Source organism: Pseudoliparis swirei, chromosome 7 (genome assembly GCF_029220125.1).
Source record: "Pseudoliparis swirei isolate HS2019 ecotype Mariana Trench chromosome 7, NWPU_hadal_v1, whole genome shotgun sequence".
NCBI classification, from domain to species: domain Eukaryota; kingdom Metazoa; phylum Chordata; class Actinopteri; order Perciformes; family Liparidae; genus Pseudoliparis; species Pseudoliparis swirei.
Window position 1 is genome coordinate 18986456 of NC_079394.1, and position 20910 is coordinate 19007365.

The 20910-nt window shown below is 39.5% G+C and overlaps 4 protein-coding genes across 7 annotated transcripts; 2 read left to right on the plus strand and 2 right to left on the minus strand.

The window, feature by feature from the left end:
* Window positions 1-208: 208 nt before the first annotated feature.
* Window positions 209-7799, minus strand: LOC130196855 (uncharacterized). Of its 2 annotated transcripts, none has more exons than XM_056419240.1 (13): window positions 7429-7799; window positions 7152-7314; window positions 6715-6812; window positions 6354-6569; window positions 6032-6119; window positions 5219-5340; window positions 4970-5075; window positions 4756-4827; window positions 4491-4600; window positions 2177-4203; window positions 1563-2052; window positions 1211-1304; window positions 209-1104 (listed from the first exon to the last, which is right to left on the minus strand). In XM_056419240.1, exons 1-13 carry the CDS (start codon window positions 7788-7790, stop codon window positions 940-942), a joined length of 4113 nt encoding a protein of 1370 aa, XP_056275215.1. In that variant the 5' UTR covers window positions 7791-7799; the 3' UTR covers window positions 209-939. The 2 variants fall into 2 exon arrangements, with proteins under 2 accessions (XP_056275215.1, XP_056275216.1); XM_056419241.1 differs by having other exon boundaries at window positions 928-1104; window positions 1186-1304.
* Window positions 7800-10181: 2382 nt separating this feature from the next.
* On the plus strand, window positions 10182-13242 carry LOC130196911 (Rieske domain-containing protein-like). 3 transcript variants are annotated; one of them, XM_056419321.1, is made up of 4 exons: window positions 10182-10390; window positions 11804-12055; window positions 12259-12293; window positions 12431-13242. In XM_056419321.1, the coding sequence occupies exons 2-4, from the start codon at window positions 11830-11832 to the stop codon at window positions 12770-12772; spliced, it is 603 nt and encodes a 200-aa protein (XP_056275296.1). In that variant the 5' UTR covers window positions 10182-10390; window positions 11804-11829; the 3' UTR covers window positions 12773-13242. The 3 variants fall into 3 exon arrangements, with proteins under 3 accessions (XP_056275296.1, XP_056275298.1, XP_056275297.1); XM_056419323.1 differs by having other exon boundaries at window positions 11944-12055; XM_056419322.1 differs by having other exon boundaries at window positions 10183-10390; window positions 12482-13242.
* A 74-nt stretch (window positions 13243-13316) lies between these two features.
* gtf2h3 (general transcription factor IIH, polypeptide 3) lies at window positions 13317-18326 on the plus strand. The gene is made up of 13 exons (XM_056419318.1): window positions 13317-14058; window positions 14195-14274; window positions 14365-14471; window positions 15604-15746; window positions 15966-16028; window positions 16302-16331; window positions 16415-16443; window positions 16527-16601; window positions 16701-16754; window positions 16857-16925; window positions 17034-17169; window positions 17289-17325; window positions 17479-18326. The coding sequence occupies exons 1-13, from the start codon at window positions 14049-14051 to the stop codon at window positions 17546-17548; spliced, it is 903 nt and encodes a 300-aa protein (XP_056275293.1). The 5' UTR covers window positions 13317-14048; the 3' UTR covers window positions 17549-18326.
* A 298-nt stretch (window positions 18327-18624) lies between these two features.
* Window positions 18625-20870, minus strand: psmd9 (proteasome 26S subunit, non-ATPase 9). The gene is made up of 6 exons (XM_056419320.1): window positions 20725-20870; window positions 20524-20623; window positions 19805-20025; window positions 19603-19704; window positions 19339-19427; window positions 18625-18953 (listed from the first exon to the last, which is right to left on the minus strand). Exons 1-6 carry the CDS (start codon window positions 20848-20850, stop codon window positions 18926-18928), a joined length of 666 nt encoding a protein of 221 aa, XP_056275295.1. The 5' UTR covers window positions 20851-20870; the 3' UTR covers window positions 18625-18925.
* Window positions 20871-20910: the final 40 nt, after the last annotated feature.

Below are 20910 nucleotides of genomic sequence, written 5' to 3' on the forward strand. Positions count from 1 at the left end.
ATAAGCTTGCATCTCATATTAAAATTATGTTTACCCATTTACTCTTATCTCTGCTCTTCATGGAATATATACATTTTCATAATGAAAGGCTATTTGAATAGGCAAATAGACAAGGTAAAAACAACATTTCTACACTGCCCCACTCAGAAAATAATCATCAAATCACCACTTCCTGATATAAATAATTCACAACACAGACACATTTAGGCAACGTTGTATCATTATTATTCAATCTTAAACTCTTAGAACTTTGTTCCAAAAACAAATACCCTCAACGCCTGAGCTGAAAAACAAATAAGACACCAAATATCCAATTACTTTAGAAAACAAAAAGCATATGATTTCTAAACATGAAATAAAATAGCATTACACTTGTCACTCAGTAAATAGTTCAGTAGACAACCTGAGCTCAAGTTTCAACAGAATGTTATCATGTGCTCTGTTTTCATGGGGGGACAACTCAAGATCAGTACTTTTTTAAGACCAAGAAAAGGAAAGAGCAAAGCAGATACATTATTATCAGTCTGATACAAGGAGAAAATGCCAAGATTGTTCCAAGAATGGGTTTGGAAAAGAATAAACCTGTTGGATTAGGTTAAATGAAAAGTAGGCTACATAAATAGCAGCAATTCAAACTTAGAACTTGCTTTCTTAAATAACACTGATCGAAGTTTCCACATCTCCATTTTAAAATGAACCTGATAAATTATTATTCAAAAACTAAATATGTAAGAATATCATAATCTAATACTAATAAATTATCTGAGGATCGAAGAGGAAAAAATAGCAATACTAATATTGACAGTCAGATATTGTATATAGTGTTGTCAGTGAAAAATATATTGTGCACTTATAAACGTCACAGCTTTGCATACCTGCCATTTCTTTAAGGTGTAGGCGACACATACAAATACAAATATTCTCTTATTGCTTATCAACTTAATTAATTAGATTAGTTGAATACTGATGATCTTCTTCCCCGTTGTGTGGCTGGTTAGTATTACTCGGCTTAAGGTATGGCTGCAGCTGAGCTATCATGCTCTGGACACAGCGGGCCTTTCTCTCCATGATATCCACCAGTTTGTGCACATACTCTCCAAATGCCTGTTGAGAGACAACCAGATGGAAAGTGGGGACAAATTAAATACATTTTAAAATCTAGTTTACAAAAATAAATGAACTAACAAATGTGGCTTTGATTCATTCTGACCATATCAGGTTGCTGGCACAGAAGAGTCCCCTCTTTACAACATAAAGCCTCCATCTCTTCTAGCTGCTCCAAATGCGCCTGCACAACACACCACCTAAAGTTGGATTGGATTAGAAAAAAATAAGGTTTTATTGAAGCTAATAACCCCAAAATACACCACAGGTTTTCTAAATTTGTCACCAAAGGGTGTATGATTTCTGTATGAATTCAATATCACCGTAACACAGTTTAGTATTATCATTATTTGTGGTTGGATTAATCCTAGCGATGTCTCAGTATCATGTGCTCTGGCTTCTCAAACGCCCCTTTAGAATGATTGTGGAAACAACATTGTGAGATTGCAGGTACTTACTGCCTGGGGTCCAAATCTTCCAATGTAGACAGATTGGTGATGGGTGTAATTGTGTAATTGCTGGCGGTCTCTTGACAGTTCTTTTGGAGTGAGATGTTTGTATTGGTCGGATGATTTGAATGTCCTGTATGACATTGCTTTGGCACTGTGTTCAACTGGCCCAAAACACTGTCTGACTGTGGTGTTGAAATGGAAAAAGCAAGCTTGCTGAGCATATAGCGTGAATATTCTGGTGGCACATGGGTGGCACCAGAATATGTCATTAGATTGTGTGAGTTGGGTGAACTAGTGTTTCCAGATGGCTGGGCAGAGGATGAGATGGAATGCATGATAGAAGTTTCTGTAGAACCACATGTAGAGGTTTTAAGTGGGGATGTAGGAGGTATGTAGCCCAGGACCTCAATAGCTGGTGTAGTTTGGGGTTTCTGATTGTTCTCTTGGTCCCGGAGAGAGACCAGGATAACCTCAGGGATAGGAGGCTTCATCATACCTGGAAAAGATTTAGAAGAGAAAACAAATTCACATTTTATTTCTTAAGCACTAGTTAGTCCACTCACAAACACACACAGAACTCACATCTACCTCTTCCACAATGGTCACATGTGTATACATGCCTTTTATTTGCTCAGTGTAATTTGCAGCTGTCATGGTGTCAGAGATGAGAGGGCAGGCAGTCTTTGACTTTGGCAGCTCCAAAAAAGACAAGCGAAATTCCACGTCCTCGTCCACGACAATTTCCCCTGCTCTTTCAATTTCAAGCGGACACAATGAGGTTTTTTTCTGTTCCCCTTGGAGAAACGGGGCTGTGGCGGTCTGTCGGTCCCCTTGAAGCAGGGAGATGCTAATGGGGTCTATGATGTAACTGAGAGAATCTGCCGTCACCTCATGAGGCAAAACAGACCCTTTGGCTCTAACCTCTGGATGGCTGTGTTCCATTGGGTAAGCTGGACTTTCAGATAATATGTTAAGGGATTTCGCAGGTATTTTACAACCACTGCGTGTGATGGGAGTAGTGAGAGGCAGTATGGCCCAATGAGAATTTGAAAAGTGTGTTCTATTGACGAGAGCAGCAAACCCTGGTTGCTTCTCTTTATAGCTGCTTGGTGGCATTTCCCTTTGAGCATTTTTCAATGGCAGAGGTGCGATGTTTGAGGGGTATCTGGTATGTTTAAACTTACGGGTGAGATCACTGAGTTTATTAGGGGTCAGGGTGGCGTGTTCACAGGCTGGGGAGAGGGGTCGTTCAGCTGGAGCTCGTTGATGGGATGACTCAGCAGGAGGGTGGTTAAAGAGGCTGTTGCTGTCAATGCCGCTGTGGTTGGACAGTAAACCATAGCCATCAACTTCTTCTCGCTCTTCAGTACTCCACACTCCATCACGTGGGTCATCAGAGGTATCTGTTTCTTCCCCACCCGCATATCTGCTGTCTTCTGAGACACAGTTATACACAACTAAGGGCTCTACATCAGCTGGTATTGCCCCTGTCATCCTGTTCACATGCTCTGTCTCTGATGTTGTAGCCCACCCCCTTTCTTTTCCTCCTTCCATCCCAGCTGGCCTCCACTCTTCCCTCCTTACTCTTACATCTCCTTCCCCTGTTTCCTTATGTGACTTCTTCTCATGTGTACCTCTGTCTTGTCCAAATATTGCTTCTCCTCCCTCCCTAGATATCGTCCACTTTTCACTAACACCACCTGAGCCACCGTGACCAATCTCATCCTTATGTTTACTGTAGCTTGGAGAGGTTTCAGTTCGTAAGCAAATGTCTCCACGGGGGAAGAACGACAACTTGTTACTGTTGTTATCAGCCCTAACGTCAACCCTAGCTCTGCATGCATCTAAATTCTCTCCCAAACCATGCTGTATACAGTCAGAAACGGAGGAGCAGGAAGTGTTTTGGAGAGAAGAACTGGAAGATGGAGGGACAGAAGAAGAGAGAGAGGTCTGGATGGAAGAAGAAAAAGAGAGACATGTAGAGGGTGAGAAGAGATGGACAGATGAAGAAGCTGATGAAGGCATAAACTGCTGCAGCTGCTGATGATACTGTCTAAGATGCCTCTCCCTCTCCTTATTCCTTTCATCATCTTTTTGTACATCTCTTTTATGTGACCTTTCTACTTCACTACTTGTGTCTCTACTACTTTCCACTTGTCTTTCCTGCTCTATCCATCTTCTCTCCTCTTTTCTTCCCTCTTTCAAAGTGCTTTTCTGATTCTCTTTTTCTCTGTGGTTGAATTCACTGTCAGTTACTCCATACCCTTTTCTTATTCTACCTTCCCTCCCACCTGTTCTCTTCCTAGTATCACCTATACCCAAACCTCTGACTGGTGTAATGTGTTCAAGTCCGATCCCCTTTCTTGTGCTTGGATTTGTTTCCTCTCCCCATCTGCTGTTTTTGGGTATGGAGCAGATAATTGAACCCCCCGTGGTTAATCTCGTGGTAGGTGTGGTGAAACCAAAATCCTCTCTTTGTTGCCCTAACTTTGGCTTTTTAGTAGGACTTTTCCCTCTTGTGCCAACAATGTTGCCTCGGCTGCTACTGCTGCTGCTGCTGTTGGACAGGTTTTGTTTGGGGGAGTCGTGTATTGTCTTGTTTCTTCTTCCACCTCTCAGCCCTATTTGTCCCTTCAACTCCTTCACCCTATAAACAAATCAAGAAGATGTATAACATTTCAAATAGCAATCACTGATGTTTATCTCTACCAACCCTGACACTATCAAAAAGAAAAAAGAAAAAAAGGACTGTATAAGTTGTAAACAATGTGACCGAGATGAAGAAAAAAACTTTGTATTTAAAAGATTATACTATTTTAAGTTTCCACATTTTAAAATAGGATGAATGAAAGCCATTAAGGATCTAAGAAAAACAACAACAACAACACATTTCCAGCAACAAATATCCGATGCAAACGAATTATACACACTTACCGGTCGGCGTATCTCAGGGTATTTAGTGTGTGCTCAGTTGCCAAGTGACCAGGTGAAATGTTGGCAATCATGCATGTCATTGAGTCTCCAACAAACGAGTCTTTCAAAACCTAGAAAGGAAGAAATGTAGTCCAAAAAACACAAGAGTTTATTGATGGACTGGACAAAAACATCAAGCATGATATTAATACACATTGTTACACACATACACACACACACACCACAAGAACCAATCAAAATCAGCAAGTGGCACAAGATTTAGTACCTGAGTGAGTTTGCTTTGTCTGAAAGGTGTGTGCGACTGCTCTTGATCAAGGGACCGGATACACTCTTTAAGCTGAGAAAACAACAACGAGAAAATATGTGAAATCCTTTTTCAATGTCTTTGACTTTATGTGTGATTTCCCTGCGAGAGAGTGTGAGTGTGTGTGTTTGTGTGTGTGTATGTGTGTGTGTGTGTGTGCGTGCGTGTAACTTACAGCCAACAGACTCTGGTTGATCTCAGCTCCCTCCATACGACTCTGCCTATTTGGTTCTTTGGTATCTGATGCCCTCTCACTTCCTGCTAGGTCCACAAACCACATTCTACCAGCACAAACACCTTTCTTAGTTCAGTCATTTCACACCAATACTACTGGCCATACCTGATCTACAATAACCCGAGTAATGCTTTAAGTCAGAAAGTGTATAATACGCCTACAATAGAATAAACACATGTTGTCACTCACCTACCAGCAATCTGCTGGTTTGTATCTCTCAGCTGAATCTGAAGCAAGGCATGGGAACGAGAGGAGAGGGGATTCACGCCACTCATTCCTTGTGTGCGCTCTTCTGTACCCCGTGAAATCACCTTTGTAAAAGACAATGAAGAATGCAGAAGGGAGACATGGGAAAGAGAGAGATCATTAAATAAGGAAATAATGGCAATATTTAGTGAAATACAACAGTAAATATATATGCTTTTAAGTTCTTTATCAATTTTAGCTAGCACCTCGGGTTGTTTTTCACATCCTCGTGGATGCACCAGCAGATTTCTTAGTACCTTAATTGAAATATTACCCAACAAGAAAACTTCTAGTTAAGTAGAGTGTTTTTTGTGACAACAAAATAGACTTAAAAGGCACAGTGTGTGGGATTTGTTGGCATCTAGTGGCATTGGTTGCAAAATGCATCAAACTGAATACTCCGTCCTTTTCAAGACTGTGGTGATAGGACCAAAATCTTTCAATGCCATTCGACTAGAAAACAAAAGGATGTTGTTGGGTTTGTCTATTCCGGGCTATTACAGAAACATGGCGGTGCAACTCGGCGGACTCCGGGAAGAGGATCTGATCCCTATATATATATATATATATGAACTGTAGGGATGAACTGTAAGTTCAGTTAAACTTACATCTAACGCAAGCTAACAAAAACACAATGATTCCTAGTCTCAGGTGATTATACACTAATGAAAACATAGGTATGCATATTATATTACATTTAGTAATCCAGCGCTTGACTACACACTATGGACATGAGGATATTTGAAAGGGGGAAACCTCCAATAGTGATCTGACTGAGTCCACTCTGATATCACGCAGCCCAACAATGTGGACCACCTTTTGTCCATCCTCCCTGGCAAACAATCTAATGAAGGAAGAAGAGGAAAAAGAAATAAAAGAATCAGAAAATCAAGGGTTCTCATACATCCAACTAATAAGAAAAAGTTTACTTTGAAGGTGATTTTACCAAAAAGGTATCATGTCTATGGAAAAAATATGACATCTGTTTTTGATCAATTGCTAGCTGGTTATCTTTTCATCTTTCTTCAAAAGCAACTCCAACTCAAACATTATTACGTTCTTTTAACACAACACACACCTTTTTCTGTGGTCCAACAGGTCATACAGCTGACCACAGTAGATCTCAAAGAAACTCACATACACCAACAAGGGTGAGTGCATGGGAGTGGTGGAGAGGTACGCAAAGATGTCCAGGACTGCCAGTGCATACAACCCTGGTCTCAAAGGAGAACCCAGCATGGTGTGAGTCTTCCCCGCACCTGTTTGGCCAAATGCAAAGCAGGTGGCCTTGCCTCTATGGACACACACACAGAACAAATAATACAAACAAATAAAGATAGCTAGAGAGCACTGATTCGTAAAAACACAACGCTAAAAAACATTTACGTCAAGGCCCAGAATTGACTAATTTGGATCATTTTAGATCCATAGTAACCTACCCATTGAGCATGTGCTGCACCAGAGGATATGCTGTTCTTTGATACACCTCTTCGTTGGAGCTCTCCTCCCCAAAAACCTGGTCAAAGTAGAACCTGTGCTGCAGGGACAAGAGACAGAGGGACAAGGCATTAAATAAACTAAACAACAGTGAGATGCTATGTCAAGGTGACCCTACACACAATTCAGAAAACTTCATGCATCAACAAAAATACTTCATGCTGCTAAACTGAGCCCACATCTCTTTTTTTTACTCAAATGGAAAATCTAAGTCAAGCCAGATAGAAATCCTGATGATCGCCACTCATCATCACAGTTTGACGACAATGTGTGTTTATTTAGAGACACTTATATCTTCAGTTGTACCTGTTATTGTAAAAACACAGTTTCAGACAGAAAACATTAATATATCAGTGTCTCCTCTCAACACATTATCTACCTGTAGTGTGTACTGTGAGAGATCCACAGCCTCTTTACTTTCATGGACGATCACACACTCTCCACTCGGAGTTGTTACAACATCTGCCTCTCCTCTTCTGCACTCTGTGTGCATCAGAGGTCTTTTCCTCAGACACACACTGATCCGTTGCCCGCCTGGTTGCCTGCACACACACGCGCACACAAAATTAAAGATCATGTGCAAAGGAAACAATGCTCATATGCAAAAGAAGAGCCACAGCCACATAAAGAATGCAACACAAACCACCGCCACTTACTTTTTGTTTGGAGCAGGAGGGGAACTCAGTGGTAGTCCATAGTTGTAGCCAGCTGTTCTCTTCGATTCATAAACAGGTGTTGGCTTAGCCATGTGTTCAGTAGCCATGTTACTGTTTATTTTGCAAAAGAGTTTTTCCTTCCTAGAAATTCCTTTTCTAACTTTGTGCCCAAGCAGTTTGTTGCTAAAACTACTATGGAAATCCGGCCTGTGGTTGTTTTTCCCTTTGCAGCCACTTACAGTGTCAAGCTGCACAGGTATGGCTGATTCTTTGCCCTGATCTGCTACATTATTTCTATAACGACTTGCGCAGACATGAACAGTATCTTCTAGACAAGAAAATAGCTTTAGATGATGATCCATGGTTTCACAATTGCAATCAAGCCGCCTGTGAATGTCCGGTGGCGAGGACACATGTGTTGCATTTCGCTTACTCACAGCAGCAGCCTTCTCATTGTCATCATCACAGACATCGTCATCAGGATCCACACAACCATAAAAGCTCCTCTCTGCTCCAGGGTAGCCTTTATCACCATCAACACACTCAGCATCGTGATCTGTATCGTCATCTTCATATTCAAGGTCAAGAACTTTGACCATTTGGACCAGATGGAAGAGCCGAGTCCTGTCCTCCATAGAACGGATTCCCAGAATAGGATAGTCCTCCATAGTAAGCACCGAAAGGTGGGCTGCACGATGAACACCCCCCGAAGTAAACCTGAAGCAGAGGAAACAGAGGAAGCTAGATGGTTTGAGAAGAGTTCAGGAAAATTCTGAGTTTGAATATTTAGCAAGTGAAATTACCTGGCATAGTGACTCTGTAACCCGACAGCCCTCAGACACTCATACAGGCAAAGTGGCATTTCCTCACCTTCCTTTTCTCTCTCTTTTTCTTTTACTTTTCTCCACTCATACCCTGGTCGTGGCAGACATGTTGCTTTAGTCTCTTGGTCGCACAAATCAAAAGGCATGGAAGAAGTGACAGCAGACTTCAACTCGAGTAATTATATGACAACAGGCTCAACATACAGAAAGAAACTCCCAACAACTACAAACTTGAATCGCCTGACTCCTGTCATAGACTGATGGCCAATGGTCTGGTCGGTTACTGCGTCTTTACTACTACGCTGCACAGTTGTGGTGTCAAGCAAAGCACACAACCCTGGTATGATGCTGACATTTGACACTTTGTCTGTATGGAGCCACGACAGCAGCACAGTGCAACCATGTCACACATTTATGTGCCTCAGCAAATATGTTAAATATAGCAAGCACAGCCATGCAACTGTTGCTTTCCTCTGCTTCAAAAGTAGATTAGCTGGCAGCAGCGATAGACCTGCCATATGTCACTTGAATGCGATCCTCTTCATATGCATGCATTAGATTAGAGAGCTGTGCATTGCTGTGTTTATGAATTCCAATGCGCCAATGCATCCCTGTCCTTGAGGTCTATAATTCCTTTGGGTTGTGTCACAATCCTTACAGCAAACATTTGTTGGGATTTGAGTGTCAGCTAGTGTTAATTCTGCAAATCATATTACAAAAAGACAACCGGCAGAGCAGTACACATTACACTTAAGGCCATCCTAGCCATAAAGCGATGAAGTCCAGGGGTAGTGGGTTATTGATCTCTGTCCATAACAGGGCCGGTTTGTTACAACAACAAGCCCAAACCTCAAAAGAAAAGGAAAAAGATAATGCAGTTTTTTAAAATTGTGCTCAAATAAAATGCACATACTACATTATTAAACTAGTTAATGAAGTGCCTGTGCTTCAAAAATAGTTATGTTTGAAACGAGAAACTTAAAGCTGATAAGTTTCTCCAAATGGCAAGAAAAAATTAAACGTACCTGATTACCTCCAGACTCTGAAGCAACCATATGTTGACAAATGAGTGAACACTACGGTGCATCTGAACGAGCACGAACTGACAACATGCATTCATTTCCCGAAAGTTAGCGTGAGTAGTATCACTATTTCCGTACACAAACGTAAGTCTCCATAGCGACGAAAACGGGTTGATGCGGGTTCAGAGCTCACCTGCACAGACAGGTGTGAAAGCAAACCCACGGGGGCAGACGTTATATGATTTAAATGCCGAAATTAAGAAAGACAGTCAGTCAAATAACGCTCACTTCAGCATGAAAGAGAGATAATCCTCAGAGGGCTTAATGCCCACAACAAACCTGCTAAAACAAAAAGCCTTCTCAGACTGAACCATTAGAATATTTGCCTCGCTGGTTTTACAACAAGCTGAGCAATGCAAATAAACACTTATTTTCTGGATGTATTAACGACACAACACGTGGATTATTGTTATCTATTGAGATATTTTGAAAATGTTTAAGCTACAATAATGTATAATGCTAAACAACATGGCTACACCCATGCTCTGAACATTACAATACAACATGTTTTTAAGGTGGAAATTTGGTTATAAATATATAGATAGTACGACACTCACATAAGTATTGTTTAATTACAGTTTTATTTGTTGTATTATCTTCATCATTTACCCTCATGGGTCCCTGCGGCAATGCTATACAGTATATTGGTAAACTGTATAGGCCTACCGTAACTGTATATTAAAGCCTATACTTCAGCAGCAAATGCATACTTGCACACTTGTATATTGTATTCTTCGTACACTCGATCTCTGGTGGAAGTAAAGTGTTAAGTCACAAAGGGGAAGGACTTCATGGGATCCCTTTTATCAGACCTTGTTTCACTGGGGACAACATTGAACGTAACACACAACATTAGCTCTGCTTTTGCTTGACACATGGCTCCCTTGAAATGCTGACTACGTTTGGTTTGCATTGTGTACCTTGATATACGTTCAAATAAACGAATCCATCAGGATCCAGGCTGCCAGACCCACCCAGCGAGGAGGGCTGCCACAGCAACCAACTGTGACTGCAGACAGTCGAGGTGTCAGAGATGTAAACTGGAAAATGTACACGGTAGGCAGATTTAACTTTGCCTTGCATTTAATCAGTACTTAATTAGTAACTCCAAGAAGCCGCAATGAACAGGAACTACTTATGTATTGCTGATGGTTTGTTGATTTCTCCATTCTGTTATGGCCTTGATGGTGATTATGTGCGTTAGCTATACACCACATTAAGTACGTGCCAAATTTTGTATCACTTAAAGAATTTTTTTCGAAAATACCAGCTTTCATGATTAAAAAAAAGTAGACTAGGGAGGGAGATAGAGATTGCTAAACCAGTCTGTTTCTGGACACTAAACAAATCCTGGTATTTCTCTTTCTCCCCCCTCTCTGTTACACCGAATCTGACTCTTGTTTCCTCTCAATCACTACATCCTCCAATAAAAATGGAGGAAAGGATAGAAGCCGATGCTCAAAACATCTGGAACACCTTTCAGCAACATTTTATATGTTCTGTCTTTCAGTTTATCACCGATTGGGATTTAAAGGTCAGCATCTAAACCTGGTGCAGTGACAGAGATATTATTTGGACAAAAACAAAACCTGGTTATTGTTATTTTCATATGAATTGTATTGCAAGTACAAGGGAGCACTCCTGAAGACCTTCTTTGACTCTGGTGGCATCAGCCATCTTTTATGGAGTGGTCTTCTGGAGCAGCAGCATGGCAGCGGCTGACAGGAAGAGGCTGAACAAGCTGATAAAGAAGGCCAGCAGCGTGCTGGGTGTCCTCTGGATGCTGTGGAGGTGGTGGGGGAGGGGAGGATGATGGCAAAGCTCTCGTCCCTAATGAACCACGCCTCCCACCCCATGCATGACACTCTAGCAGCTCTGCACAGCTCCTTCAGCCACCGGCTGATTCCTCCCCGGTGTCTGAGAGAGAGGAACCACTAGTCCTTCCTTCCTGCTGCTGTCAGGCTGCACAACACACTGCAGTAGATCGCTGGAGATCCTGGCAAACTCTGCACTTTACTTTACTCAGCACTTTACTTTATTTTATTTTCCCCCTGTATATTTAGTATTAGTATTTAGTTTTTAGTATTTTATATTTATTTTCATTGATGCGCTGATGTGCACCGCTGCTGTGATTTTTTACATTTCCCCACTGTGGGACAAATAAAGGAATATCATATATCACAAGTGAACTAAATCCAATAGTTTTTTTGAATAAAAACTGTTTTCATTACTATCTATTTTAGATTAGATTAGATATTCCTTTATTATTCCCACAGTGGGAACATTTCAGGATCACAGTAGCGGTGCACATCAGTGCATTAATAGAAAACAAAAAAATAAAAAAGATTATTATTAATAATTATTATTTTAATATAAATAAAAATTAAAGATTATTTTGCCAATAATCATGTCCTCACAACTATTTTACTAATAATAATTATTATAAACTATATTCTTATTCTTTCCCAGGACACCTGCTGTAAGAATTGATCAGCATGTCTTCTGAGGAGGAGACTTCTGAGAAGTCCTCTTCCTTTACTCTCCCTCCCTCTTCCTCTTCCTCTGCCTCCACCTCCTCACCTCCACCTGCCTCCCACTTCATCGGGAAGAAAGAGGACATTGTCAAGGCCGGGCGTGTGACCAAGATAGTGAATGGATGCAGAGATATACTGGTTCTGTACCACCAGGGGAAGTTTCACGCAATGGACCCACGCTGCTACCGTAAGCTCTGGTTGTGTGTTGGTGTTGATAAATGCAGGGAGCTACAATTGTACAGCATTTCCTCACTTTTAGTTGTTTTCCTGTTGAAAAATTCAAAAAGATGAGGACATTTATTGTTGTATTATATTTATAATGTGGAATTTACTTTCTGCAATGGCTCATTACACTGAGGCCGATAGTGAAACTTGTTTTTCCACTGACAGATTCAGGTGGTGCATTACAGCATGGAGACATTGAGGTAAGATATATACATTCTCTTTATTTTGCAGTAAAGTAGCCATTTAATGTTGTGTTGTGTAAGTTTGTTGTAATGCCCTTGTTCAAGCTTTCATGTGTATATAAATATATATGTATATTTAAACGTTTTCTCATGAGACTTCCTCTATAGCTGCGACTCTAATCACCTTCATGCTGTGCCAACATCAGGAGTTTAATGGGCGGCTGTGTATCGTGTGTCCGTGGCACAAGTACAAGATCACACTTGCAGAAGGGGAAGGGCTTTACCAAGCTGTGGAAGATCCTTCAGCCAAACCCCTGAAAACACACTGGCGCTCCAAGGGGGTGAAACAGAGGATTCACAAGGTCACGGAGGTCAACGGGAATGTATACGTAACACTGAACGCCTCTCAGGAGGCCATTGAGTCAGATGTTTACCGGACTGAGAGATATAGTACTGACTTACACAAGCTCCAGCCCAAACATAAGGCAAATAAATAACATTTAAGGATTGTTTTAGAGGTGATTAATTACTACTGAAATGCTTAAAGGACAATGTAAGACATTTCTTTGTATTTCATTGGAAAGCTTTTCCAACCTTTAAATCTGTTTGTCACAATAATTATTATTAAAAAACTGTTACTAAATGTGTGAGCCAATAAGCTACAATACGACAAAGATAAATATCTGAAAATAATATATAATGTAGTAAGATGAATATAGGACATTCAAGGACACACAGTTGCAATTGGATATCTTTCGTGTTGCGTGATGTTCACTGTTCAGTACTGTGCTCCTGCTGGGATGGACACCAACAAACAGGGCATTACTGAAGACATTGAACAAATATGATTTAGAAATGTCTATTTTCTGCAGGAACTTACGACTGGTTTATTCTAAGTGGTTTTGCAGTTCTTTGACACTGAAGTTAGTTTACTAGAGAATTGTAGTTATTAAATGGTACAAAGAAATGTTTTATTTTTGGTGGACAAAGAGGATGATTATTTGTATGTCCCATTGTCACAGTAAATTCGATAAGACGTATTATTATAATGTAATTTGTCATTATATACACAGCTACGTTATTTTAAAGACAATTTAACATAAGTCTTGTTATTATAGATAATTACTTTGCTGATTTTACAAACACAACTACCCAACAGTACATATTAGTACAAATGAGCTCCAACTTGACCAACTAAAGCAGTTCATTCTACTTCCACATCATTGTTTTAGTAACTACAATCAAATAATTCATATTAAAATCACAGTGGTTGTTTTTCTACATAAAAAATACATAACATTTCATACTTAAACTACATTTCGCTGATAATACTTCTGTTCTTTTACTTACCTCAGATTTTGAATGCAGGATGTTTTTTTTTAACTTGTAGTTGAGTATTCTTATAGTGCTAATTGTCCTTACATAAGATATCTAAACTTATTCTGATCAGTTCTAATCAAGTGAAAATATAACACATGGTGGTACGAGGTGTTTGTGAATTTACGCCAAACAGACGCTAGATGGCAGCAGCGCGCCGTGTGACGCCAATATGAAAGGCCGAAGAAGAGCAACATAGCAGGAGCAGGCTAACGTGGCTTCAATATCACAAGTGTCAGTTTTTTTACTGATTTATATATTTAATATAAAGGTTCTCCAGGCCTTCAAACGCTCACTATTTAGTTGTTAAATGGATGCTAACAGAAGATGAAGCTCCAGCAGGACAACAGTTATCACTTGTTGTTGGTCTCTTGTTTTGAGTAACTTGCAGTCGTGATGGCATCAGGTACGTCTAGCTTTAGTCCGATTGATGACGTTATGAGGTTATTTCACAGTTGTGTAACGTTAGAGTTGTAGAGAGCAGCTGGTTAGTTGTTTTCAATGTGTTGCGTCATGGTAACTTGTTTACAACATTTCCTCAGAGGAAGAAATCAATCTGCTGGTCATCGTCGTGGATGTGAATCCGATATGGTGGGGGCAGCAGGCTCAGCGTGCCACGGAGGTATGATGAGGAAGTCTTGTGGGTGGTTTTCAGATCGTAGGTTTTAAAATGTGACTAAACAACCCCGTCCATCTCCTCGTCTCCGCCCAGCTCACCTTGTCCAAGTGTCTGGACGCAGTCATGGTGTTGGGCAACTCCCACATGGCCATGGCCAGGACGAACAAGCTGTCGGTCATCGCCAGCCACTTTGAAGACAGGTAAGCTGCTGCGTCCTTTGGGGAAAACGAATTGCTTTTACTCAGCTCATGGCCCCTCACTAACACATTATATTACAGGACTGTCTCAGAAAATTAGAATATTGTGATAAAGTTCTTTATTTTCTGTAATGCAATTAAAAAAACAAAAATGTCATGCATTCTGGATTCATTACAAATCAACTGAAATATTGCATTTTTTTTTATTTAATATTGCTGATTATACAAAACTCAAATATCCTATCTCTAAATATTAGAATATCATGAAAAAGTATACTAGTAGGGTATTAAACAAATCACTTGAATCGTCTAACTCGAAACACATTTTCAAATGTTTGATTTTGTTTTGCTGTTATAAATCTTTTTTTTTAACTTGGTCTGAGGAAATATTCAAATTTTATGAGATAGGATTTTAGAGTTTTCTGTTGTGTTAAATAAATCAAGCATTAAAAAAAAAAAAAAAAAAATTTTTCATTCAGATTTGATTCCAATGAAGAATGCATGAATTTTTTTTTTTTTTTTTTTTACATTAAAAGAAAAGAAAGAACTCATATCAAAATTCTCTAATTTTCTCCTGTGTATATATATATATACTACTGTTCAAAAGTTTGGGGTCACTTAGAAAAAAGAAAACACGTAGAAATGTCCTTGTTTTTCAAAGAAAAGCATTTTTTTTCTCCAATGAAGATAACATTAAAAGAATCAGAAATACACTAAATACATTGTTAATGTGGTAAATTACTATTCTAGGTGGAAACCTAGAAGACTAATGGAGGATTAGAAAACCCTTGTGCAATTATGTTAGCACAGCTGAAAACATTTATGCTGGTGAGAGAAGGATACAACTGGCCTTCCTTTGAACTAGAAGTTTGAAGAAAAAAAATTATATTTCAAATAAAAATCATTATTTCTAACCTTGTCAAAGTCTTGACGATATTGTCTATTCATTTTGCAATTCATTTGATAAATAAAGTGTGAGTTTTCATGGAAAACAAGAAGTTGTCTGAGTTAACCCTGAACTTTTGAACGGAAGTATATATTTTAAAGAAGGGCTTAAAGGGCTGACGGTCTTGAATGTAATGCTTTGTTCCCGGCACTGCTTATATGAACATCTATCTCACTTAATTTGTTTCAGTCACTTCCTGTATCCCGGCAAGAGCTGGAGAATGGGGGACAGCTGTGGGGAGGATGCATCCTCCAGTGGGGATGGGAAATATGAACTCCTAGCAGTCGCCAACAACCTTATTGCTGAAGAGATCAGGAAGGTTATGTCAAAAAGTAAGTCCAAGTCTTTTTCTGTGTGGGTAAAATGTACATGAAGTATACCCAGTGCAATATATTTAAGCACATGCGCTTTTCATATGATGCAAAAAGTTTGGTAGCTTGTCTTTGCAGTTAATGTGTTGTATTTCTCGCTTTATTTTCAGATGTTTACTGACACTGTAGAAGTGTATGAGTGACTCTTTAAAATTGACAATGCGTCTAATGTGATTACAGCTGAAGTTCGGGGAAATTCAACTGATACCTTGTTGGCTGGAACCCTTGCCAAAGCTCTCTGCTGTATCCTTTTACTCAAAAAACACGATTTACAGTTTTATCATTAATTACATCACTTGGACTTTTTTCAGATAAAAAAATAATCAAAGCTACAAACACAGGAAAACATTCACATGAACAAATTACTGCATAGAAATGTAAATGTAGAAGATTACGTTTTTATTTTGTATTTTAAGACTTTCCATGAGTGTGCAGATTATTTTTCACTCTTTTTTTCTCTGTGGGTGACGGAGAGGTGGAGGTGTTTTGAAAATTCCTTAATCCTTTATTATTCAGATATTAACAGGGTCTCAAAAGAATTTGAAGGTAGTTCAATGTTTTATTAAGCTTAGTGATGCTCTTCAATATGTCCATTCAATACGAATTAATGTTCCTTTTCTTTTTTTTAGTTGGACAGGAGATAAAATCAAGAATATTGGTGAGCTCTGAATGTCCTAATTTAATGAGTGCTTTTGTTGTTTTGCGTGACTTTGAACACCGCCCTTTAATTTGATCGGTTAGGTTATAAAAGCTGCCGAGGACTGTACCCACCAGTACATGAACTTCATGAATGTCATTTTTGCTGCCCAAAAGCAGGTACCATCCCTGATCTTGCTTGTGTGTTCTCTCCCGTTTACTTGTTGAGTAGCTCGTATATATTGTTATACCATTAATTTGTTTTGTATATATAAACAGAACATCCTGATTGATGCCTGCGTGTTGGACTCAGACTCGGGTCTCCTTCAGCAGGTATATATGTATGACGTTGTTGGGACATTGACGTGACTGTAATTTTACACTACAACCTGTCCCCAGGTTTTCTTTTTACCTTTTTAGATGTTTGTTTTGTAGGCTTGCGATATAACTGGAGGATTGTACCTCAAGATTCCACAGAAAGTTGCCCTGGCACAGTACCTGTTGGTGAGAGTGCAGTACAGATGTTCACATTTCTGGGCGTATCTTTCATCTCACCTTTCTGAAAGAGAAAACGAAAGGCTGCTGTGTGTTGATGATGGTGTTTTCTGGCAGTGGGTGTTCCTGCCTGACTCTGAGCAGCGCTCCCAGCTGGTGCTGCCACCGCCTGCACACGTGGACTACAGAGCGGCATGTTTCTGCCACCGTAACCTCATTGAGATTGGTTACGTGTGCTCAGTTTGTCTGTCGAGTAAGCTCATTTTCCAGTTAAAAGAAACAATAACATGACCTCAGTCTTTATCACTGGCAAAAGCTGCCGCTACAGTGTGATTGTGTGGTGATGCTTTGTCCTGTCTTCTCTTATTTAAGTATTCTGCAACTTCAGCCCCATCTGCACAACATGCGAGTGAGTCTTTTAAAATATATATATGGCAGAAATATTTAAGAGAAAACTTTTCTTATGAACACGGTTTATATACTGTACATCTGAAACTATACTAATTTGATTTAAACTTCACTTTGTCTGTATTAAGATAATCTAAAATATTTTACTTTTTAGGACCGCCTTCAAAATCCAACTACCGCAGATGGTCAAGCCCAAAAAGAAGAAACTCAAGCAACCTACATGATTGTTCTTATTACACTAGTATAGTGGATTTAGTTAGTTTATTTTCTATTGATGAGCAGATTAGATTATACCAGTTTGTTTAGTATATGTTTGTAACAAACTTCAGTGACATTCTGGATATGCCTTTGAGGTAGTTGGATCATGTGAACATGTTGACCTTCTTTACATAAAGAGGCTGATTAGTCTGCTCAACTGCTCTCATTTCAAGAGATTGAAGTTCAACTAAACCTGTCAAATATTTCTTCTTTTTAGAAACAAGCTGTTTTCCACACGTTTGTGTGTGTGTGTCTACATGCAGATATGCAACACATGCAACATGCACTCAAACATTTAGTTGGGTTAGCATTTTCTCATGAGTCTTAATTTTTGTGATTGTTTTGTTCAAATTGATAGAAACAATTAGCACACACGTTTCTGATGTTTAGAAAAGATAATTCACTCAGCCTAATGTAAATGGAGTTATTGCTTTTTATGGCATTTTTGTGTAATTTTTATATAATTAAAATATAACATGTTCTTAGAAATGTTTGCCAGACATCTGTTCTGCCTTTGTCTTTATAGTGTGGACCTTTCCACATACTTAGCTGTGCAGAGACGATCTGTTTTGTCTTTTAAGTGAATCAAGGTGTTGAGGTGGAAACATTTTACTTACCGAGTTCATTAAATTATGTTCAGCTTCCAAACAGAAGTTGTGTTAAGCCAATACGCTTTCAAGTTTACTCAACTAAATAACATATGTAAGTTTATGCATATACATGATTAAACTGATCTTACCAATATTTATGGATTTGCTGTTGCTCTGCCATAACAAGGGTCATATTTTAACCAAAAGTTGAAAATAAGCCTTTATTAATGAAAGTAAATTATTTTTCAGTCTCCAGTCTGTTCTTGACATTAGATCACTGCACTATATTTTACCACTTGAGTTTTGTAATTGATATCCTACATTAAGCCTTTGTCCCTCTGGGGGTAATCTTGTGCCAAAATAGCAACTTGCACACTAAATAAAGATGAATTAAACGGGCCAATTGCAATAACATTTGCTGAGTGAATCCATGCTCGGGAGAGAAAGAAGCATTAACTCTTAATGCCAACATTTAATTGTCAGAATATGCAAGATTTGATTCAGAGTAGTTTAATGTAATTAATTGTTCAGCTAGTATACAATACATTCAGCATGGCCTCTTCAAAGTACTGTGACACTTTATCTTCATCCATACCATTCTGAAGACTGCCCTTGTATAAAAAAAATACTACCAGTTGGATAAGATATAAAAAAAATGAAACCGGTGAAAATGTCTCCAGTGTGTACAAAGCGCGTATCCTTCAGGGGCGAGGAAGAGGTTCACAATTTAAATTCTGCATAATGTCCGGCTGATCATTGATGGATTGGAACAATGTTGCATCTGAAGAAGAAAACAAGGACAGACTCGTGATTATTGTGACCCACTTAACACCTGCTTCACAGCAGCCCACTGCTCCTTAATAACCTAGGATGGGTTAAATGCAGAGAAGAATTTCATATATGGATATAACTATGTAATATAATAACTTCTTCTTCTTCTAATGCATCTGATGTGGTGTACTTATCAAAATCACTGCTGTTCGTCAAAGGAAAAATATATGCAAGAGAAAACTATTTGCACCGCTCACGAGCTGCTTTACAGCAGCAGTGTTGTTCCTGTGGGCCCTCACAGCTTTCTTTTATTCTAAATATCAGCTAATCAACTGGACTTTTAACTAATGAATATGTTTCAATCCATATACATGGCGTGGGTAGTGTCCACTCACCCCAGCAGACCTCTGCCTGACCATCGCTGTGGAGTCAGGCTCATCTGAGCTTTCTGGCCATCCCGGATGACCGTGACACGAAGTGGTTTCTGTAAAAAGACATGATGCTGCAGTTTATGCGACAGATAGTAAGTGTGTGTTACAAAATGTAACCTATGGTTGGGCATGAAAAAATATTAGATATAAAAGGTGAATTACCAGAATATTTCTTCAGATTCTAACCAAAGAAAACCCTAAAAGGTGTGAATGATGTGAGGAACTTACACCTTCACTGTGTTGAACCACAGAAGCGATATTCTGGAGGTTCTGAAAGTTTTCTGTGTTCACAGAACCAAACTCGATGACTTCGTCACCAACCCTGAGACCCTTTTGAAAGAAAAAAACTATTTATTATTCTCTCTGGAACAAAAACAAGTATGTTTCAGTTAGGTCTCAGATACCAAAGCTTATTCCACACATCACTCACAGCTCCACAGGCGGGCGAAGCTTGTGTCACAGCATCCACCCGTGCAAAGGGAGGGGGCAGAGTGACCTGTTGCTCCATCGGCTCCATCGGCTCCATCAGCTCCATCGGCTCCCCCCGGGCTCCAGGCTCATCCGTTCCCCGCTTGGCCTTCTCCCGAGCATGCAGCTTGTGTAGAGCTTCTTCTATCTCCTCCATGATGGCTTTGTGGTCGTTCTGTAGGCCTGAAATGATCAAAGCAATACCTTGAAAATAATAATGAGAATTTGGAGCAGACAGACTTTACTTTACATATTGACTTTTATTATATTTTATACAATAAGTATAACCTGGCATCATCTTAAAAAGTGATATCAGTATCAGTGCAAACTTAATGGCGTGTCCATCAGTGGTTGTACCTGCATATTATTATGTATTCTTCTGACAGTATGTCTTTAGATGAACATTTACATTTAGATGAATAAACGATCGGAAAATCGTAGATTATTGTAGTTCAACGTTTAAACTACTACATGGTGGTGTCACATTATATACTGGTTTTTGGTTCTGGTTTCATAAACATAGGGTTGCACTGCTCAGATTAAACATGCTGTCTGTAGATATTAATAACTGGGCCTTTTGTCTACTATAACTAAACACCATCCAATGTGGGCTACTAAAGATTGAATAACAGACACAGCTAAGGTATGCTGCTCTCGGAGGAAACACTGGGAACCACTTACATGAGATACTGTTTCTTGCTGTCCTGATCTGGTAAACATTAACATCTGCTCGGGGGAAGCCCTCTGCGTCCACCAGGACCCCTTCCACCCCGACGCCTTGCTGTAAACAAGAAGCGTGACCGAGAAATAAATAAAGAAAGGCATGTTATCCATGTCGGTTAATGCCTGCACCCTCGGGCGAGCTTTGTCTTACTAACTTACGTCTTCCAAAACACCGTAATAAGCCTTTATCTGTTGTTCAATGTCATCTTTCTGTTTCACCATGTTTTTTATATCATCCATTTTCATTTCGGACTTTCCAGCACTGTTTTCCTCTGTCATCTTCATGATTGCAGCTACATCCGCGATTTAACCTACGACGTCATTACGGTTTTCTTCTTCGTGGTC

Excerpts from the sequence above, each read along its gene's own strand:
- gtf2h3 (XM_056419318.1), top strand. Across the intron at positions 16,332-16,414 it reads GGTCTCAAAAGAATTTGAAG|TTGGACAGGAGATAAAATCA; the intron begins GTAGTTCAATGT and ends TCTTTTTTTTAG. Across the intron at positions 17,170-17,288 it reads GTGCTCAGTTTGTCTGTCGA|TATTCTGCAACTTCAGCCCC; the intron begins GTAAGCTCATTT and ends CTCTTATTTAAG.
- LOC130196911 (XM_056419321.1), top strand. The coding sequence starts at position 11,830 with ATGTCTTCTGAGGAGGAGACTTCTGAGAAGTCCTCTTCCTTTACTCTC. Across the intron at positions 12,056-12,258 it reads AATGGACCCACGCTGCTACC|ATTCAGGTGGTGCATTACAG; the intron begins GTAAGCTCTGGT and ends TTCCACTGACAG. Across the intron at positions 12,294-12,430 it reads TACAGCATGGAGACATTGAG|ACTTCCTCTATAGCTGCGAC; the intron begins GTAAGATATATA and ends TTTTCTCATGAG.
- psmd9 (XM_056419320.1), bottom strand. The coding sequence starts at position 20,850 with ATGAAGATGACAGAGGAAAACAGTGCTGGAAAGTCCGAAATGAAAATG. Across the intron at positions 20,624-20,724 it reads ATTACGGTGTTTTGGAAGAC|CAAGGCGTCGGGGTGGAAGG; the intron begins GTAAGTTAGTAA and ends TCTTGTTTACAG. Across the intron at positions 19,428-19,602 it reads TGGTTCAACACAGTGAAGGT|AAACCACTTCGTGTCACGGT; the intron begins GTAAGTTCCTCA and ends GTCTTTTTACAG.
- LOC130196855 (XM_056419240.1), bottom strand. The coding sequence starts at position 7,790 with ATGGATCATCATCTAAAGCTATTTTCTTGTCTAGAAGATACTGTTCAT. Across the intron at positions 6,120-6,353 it reads CTGTTGGACCACAGAAAAAG|ATTGTTTGCCAGGGAGGATG; the intron begins GTGTGTGTTGTG and ends TTCCTTCATTAG. Across the intron at positions 1,105-1,210 it reads TGTGCCAGCAACCTGATATG|GCATTTGGAGAGTATGTGCA; the intron begins GTCAGAATGAAT and ends GTCTCTCAACAG.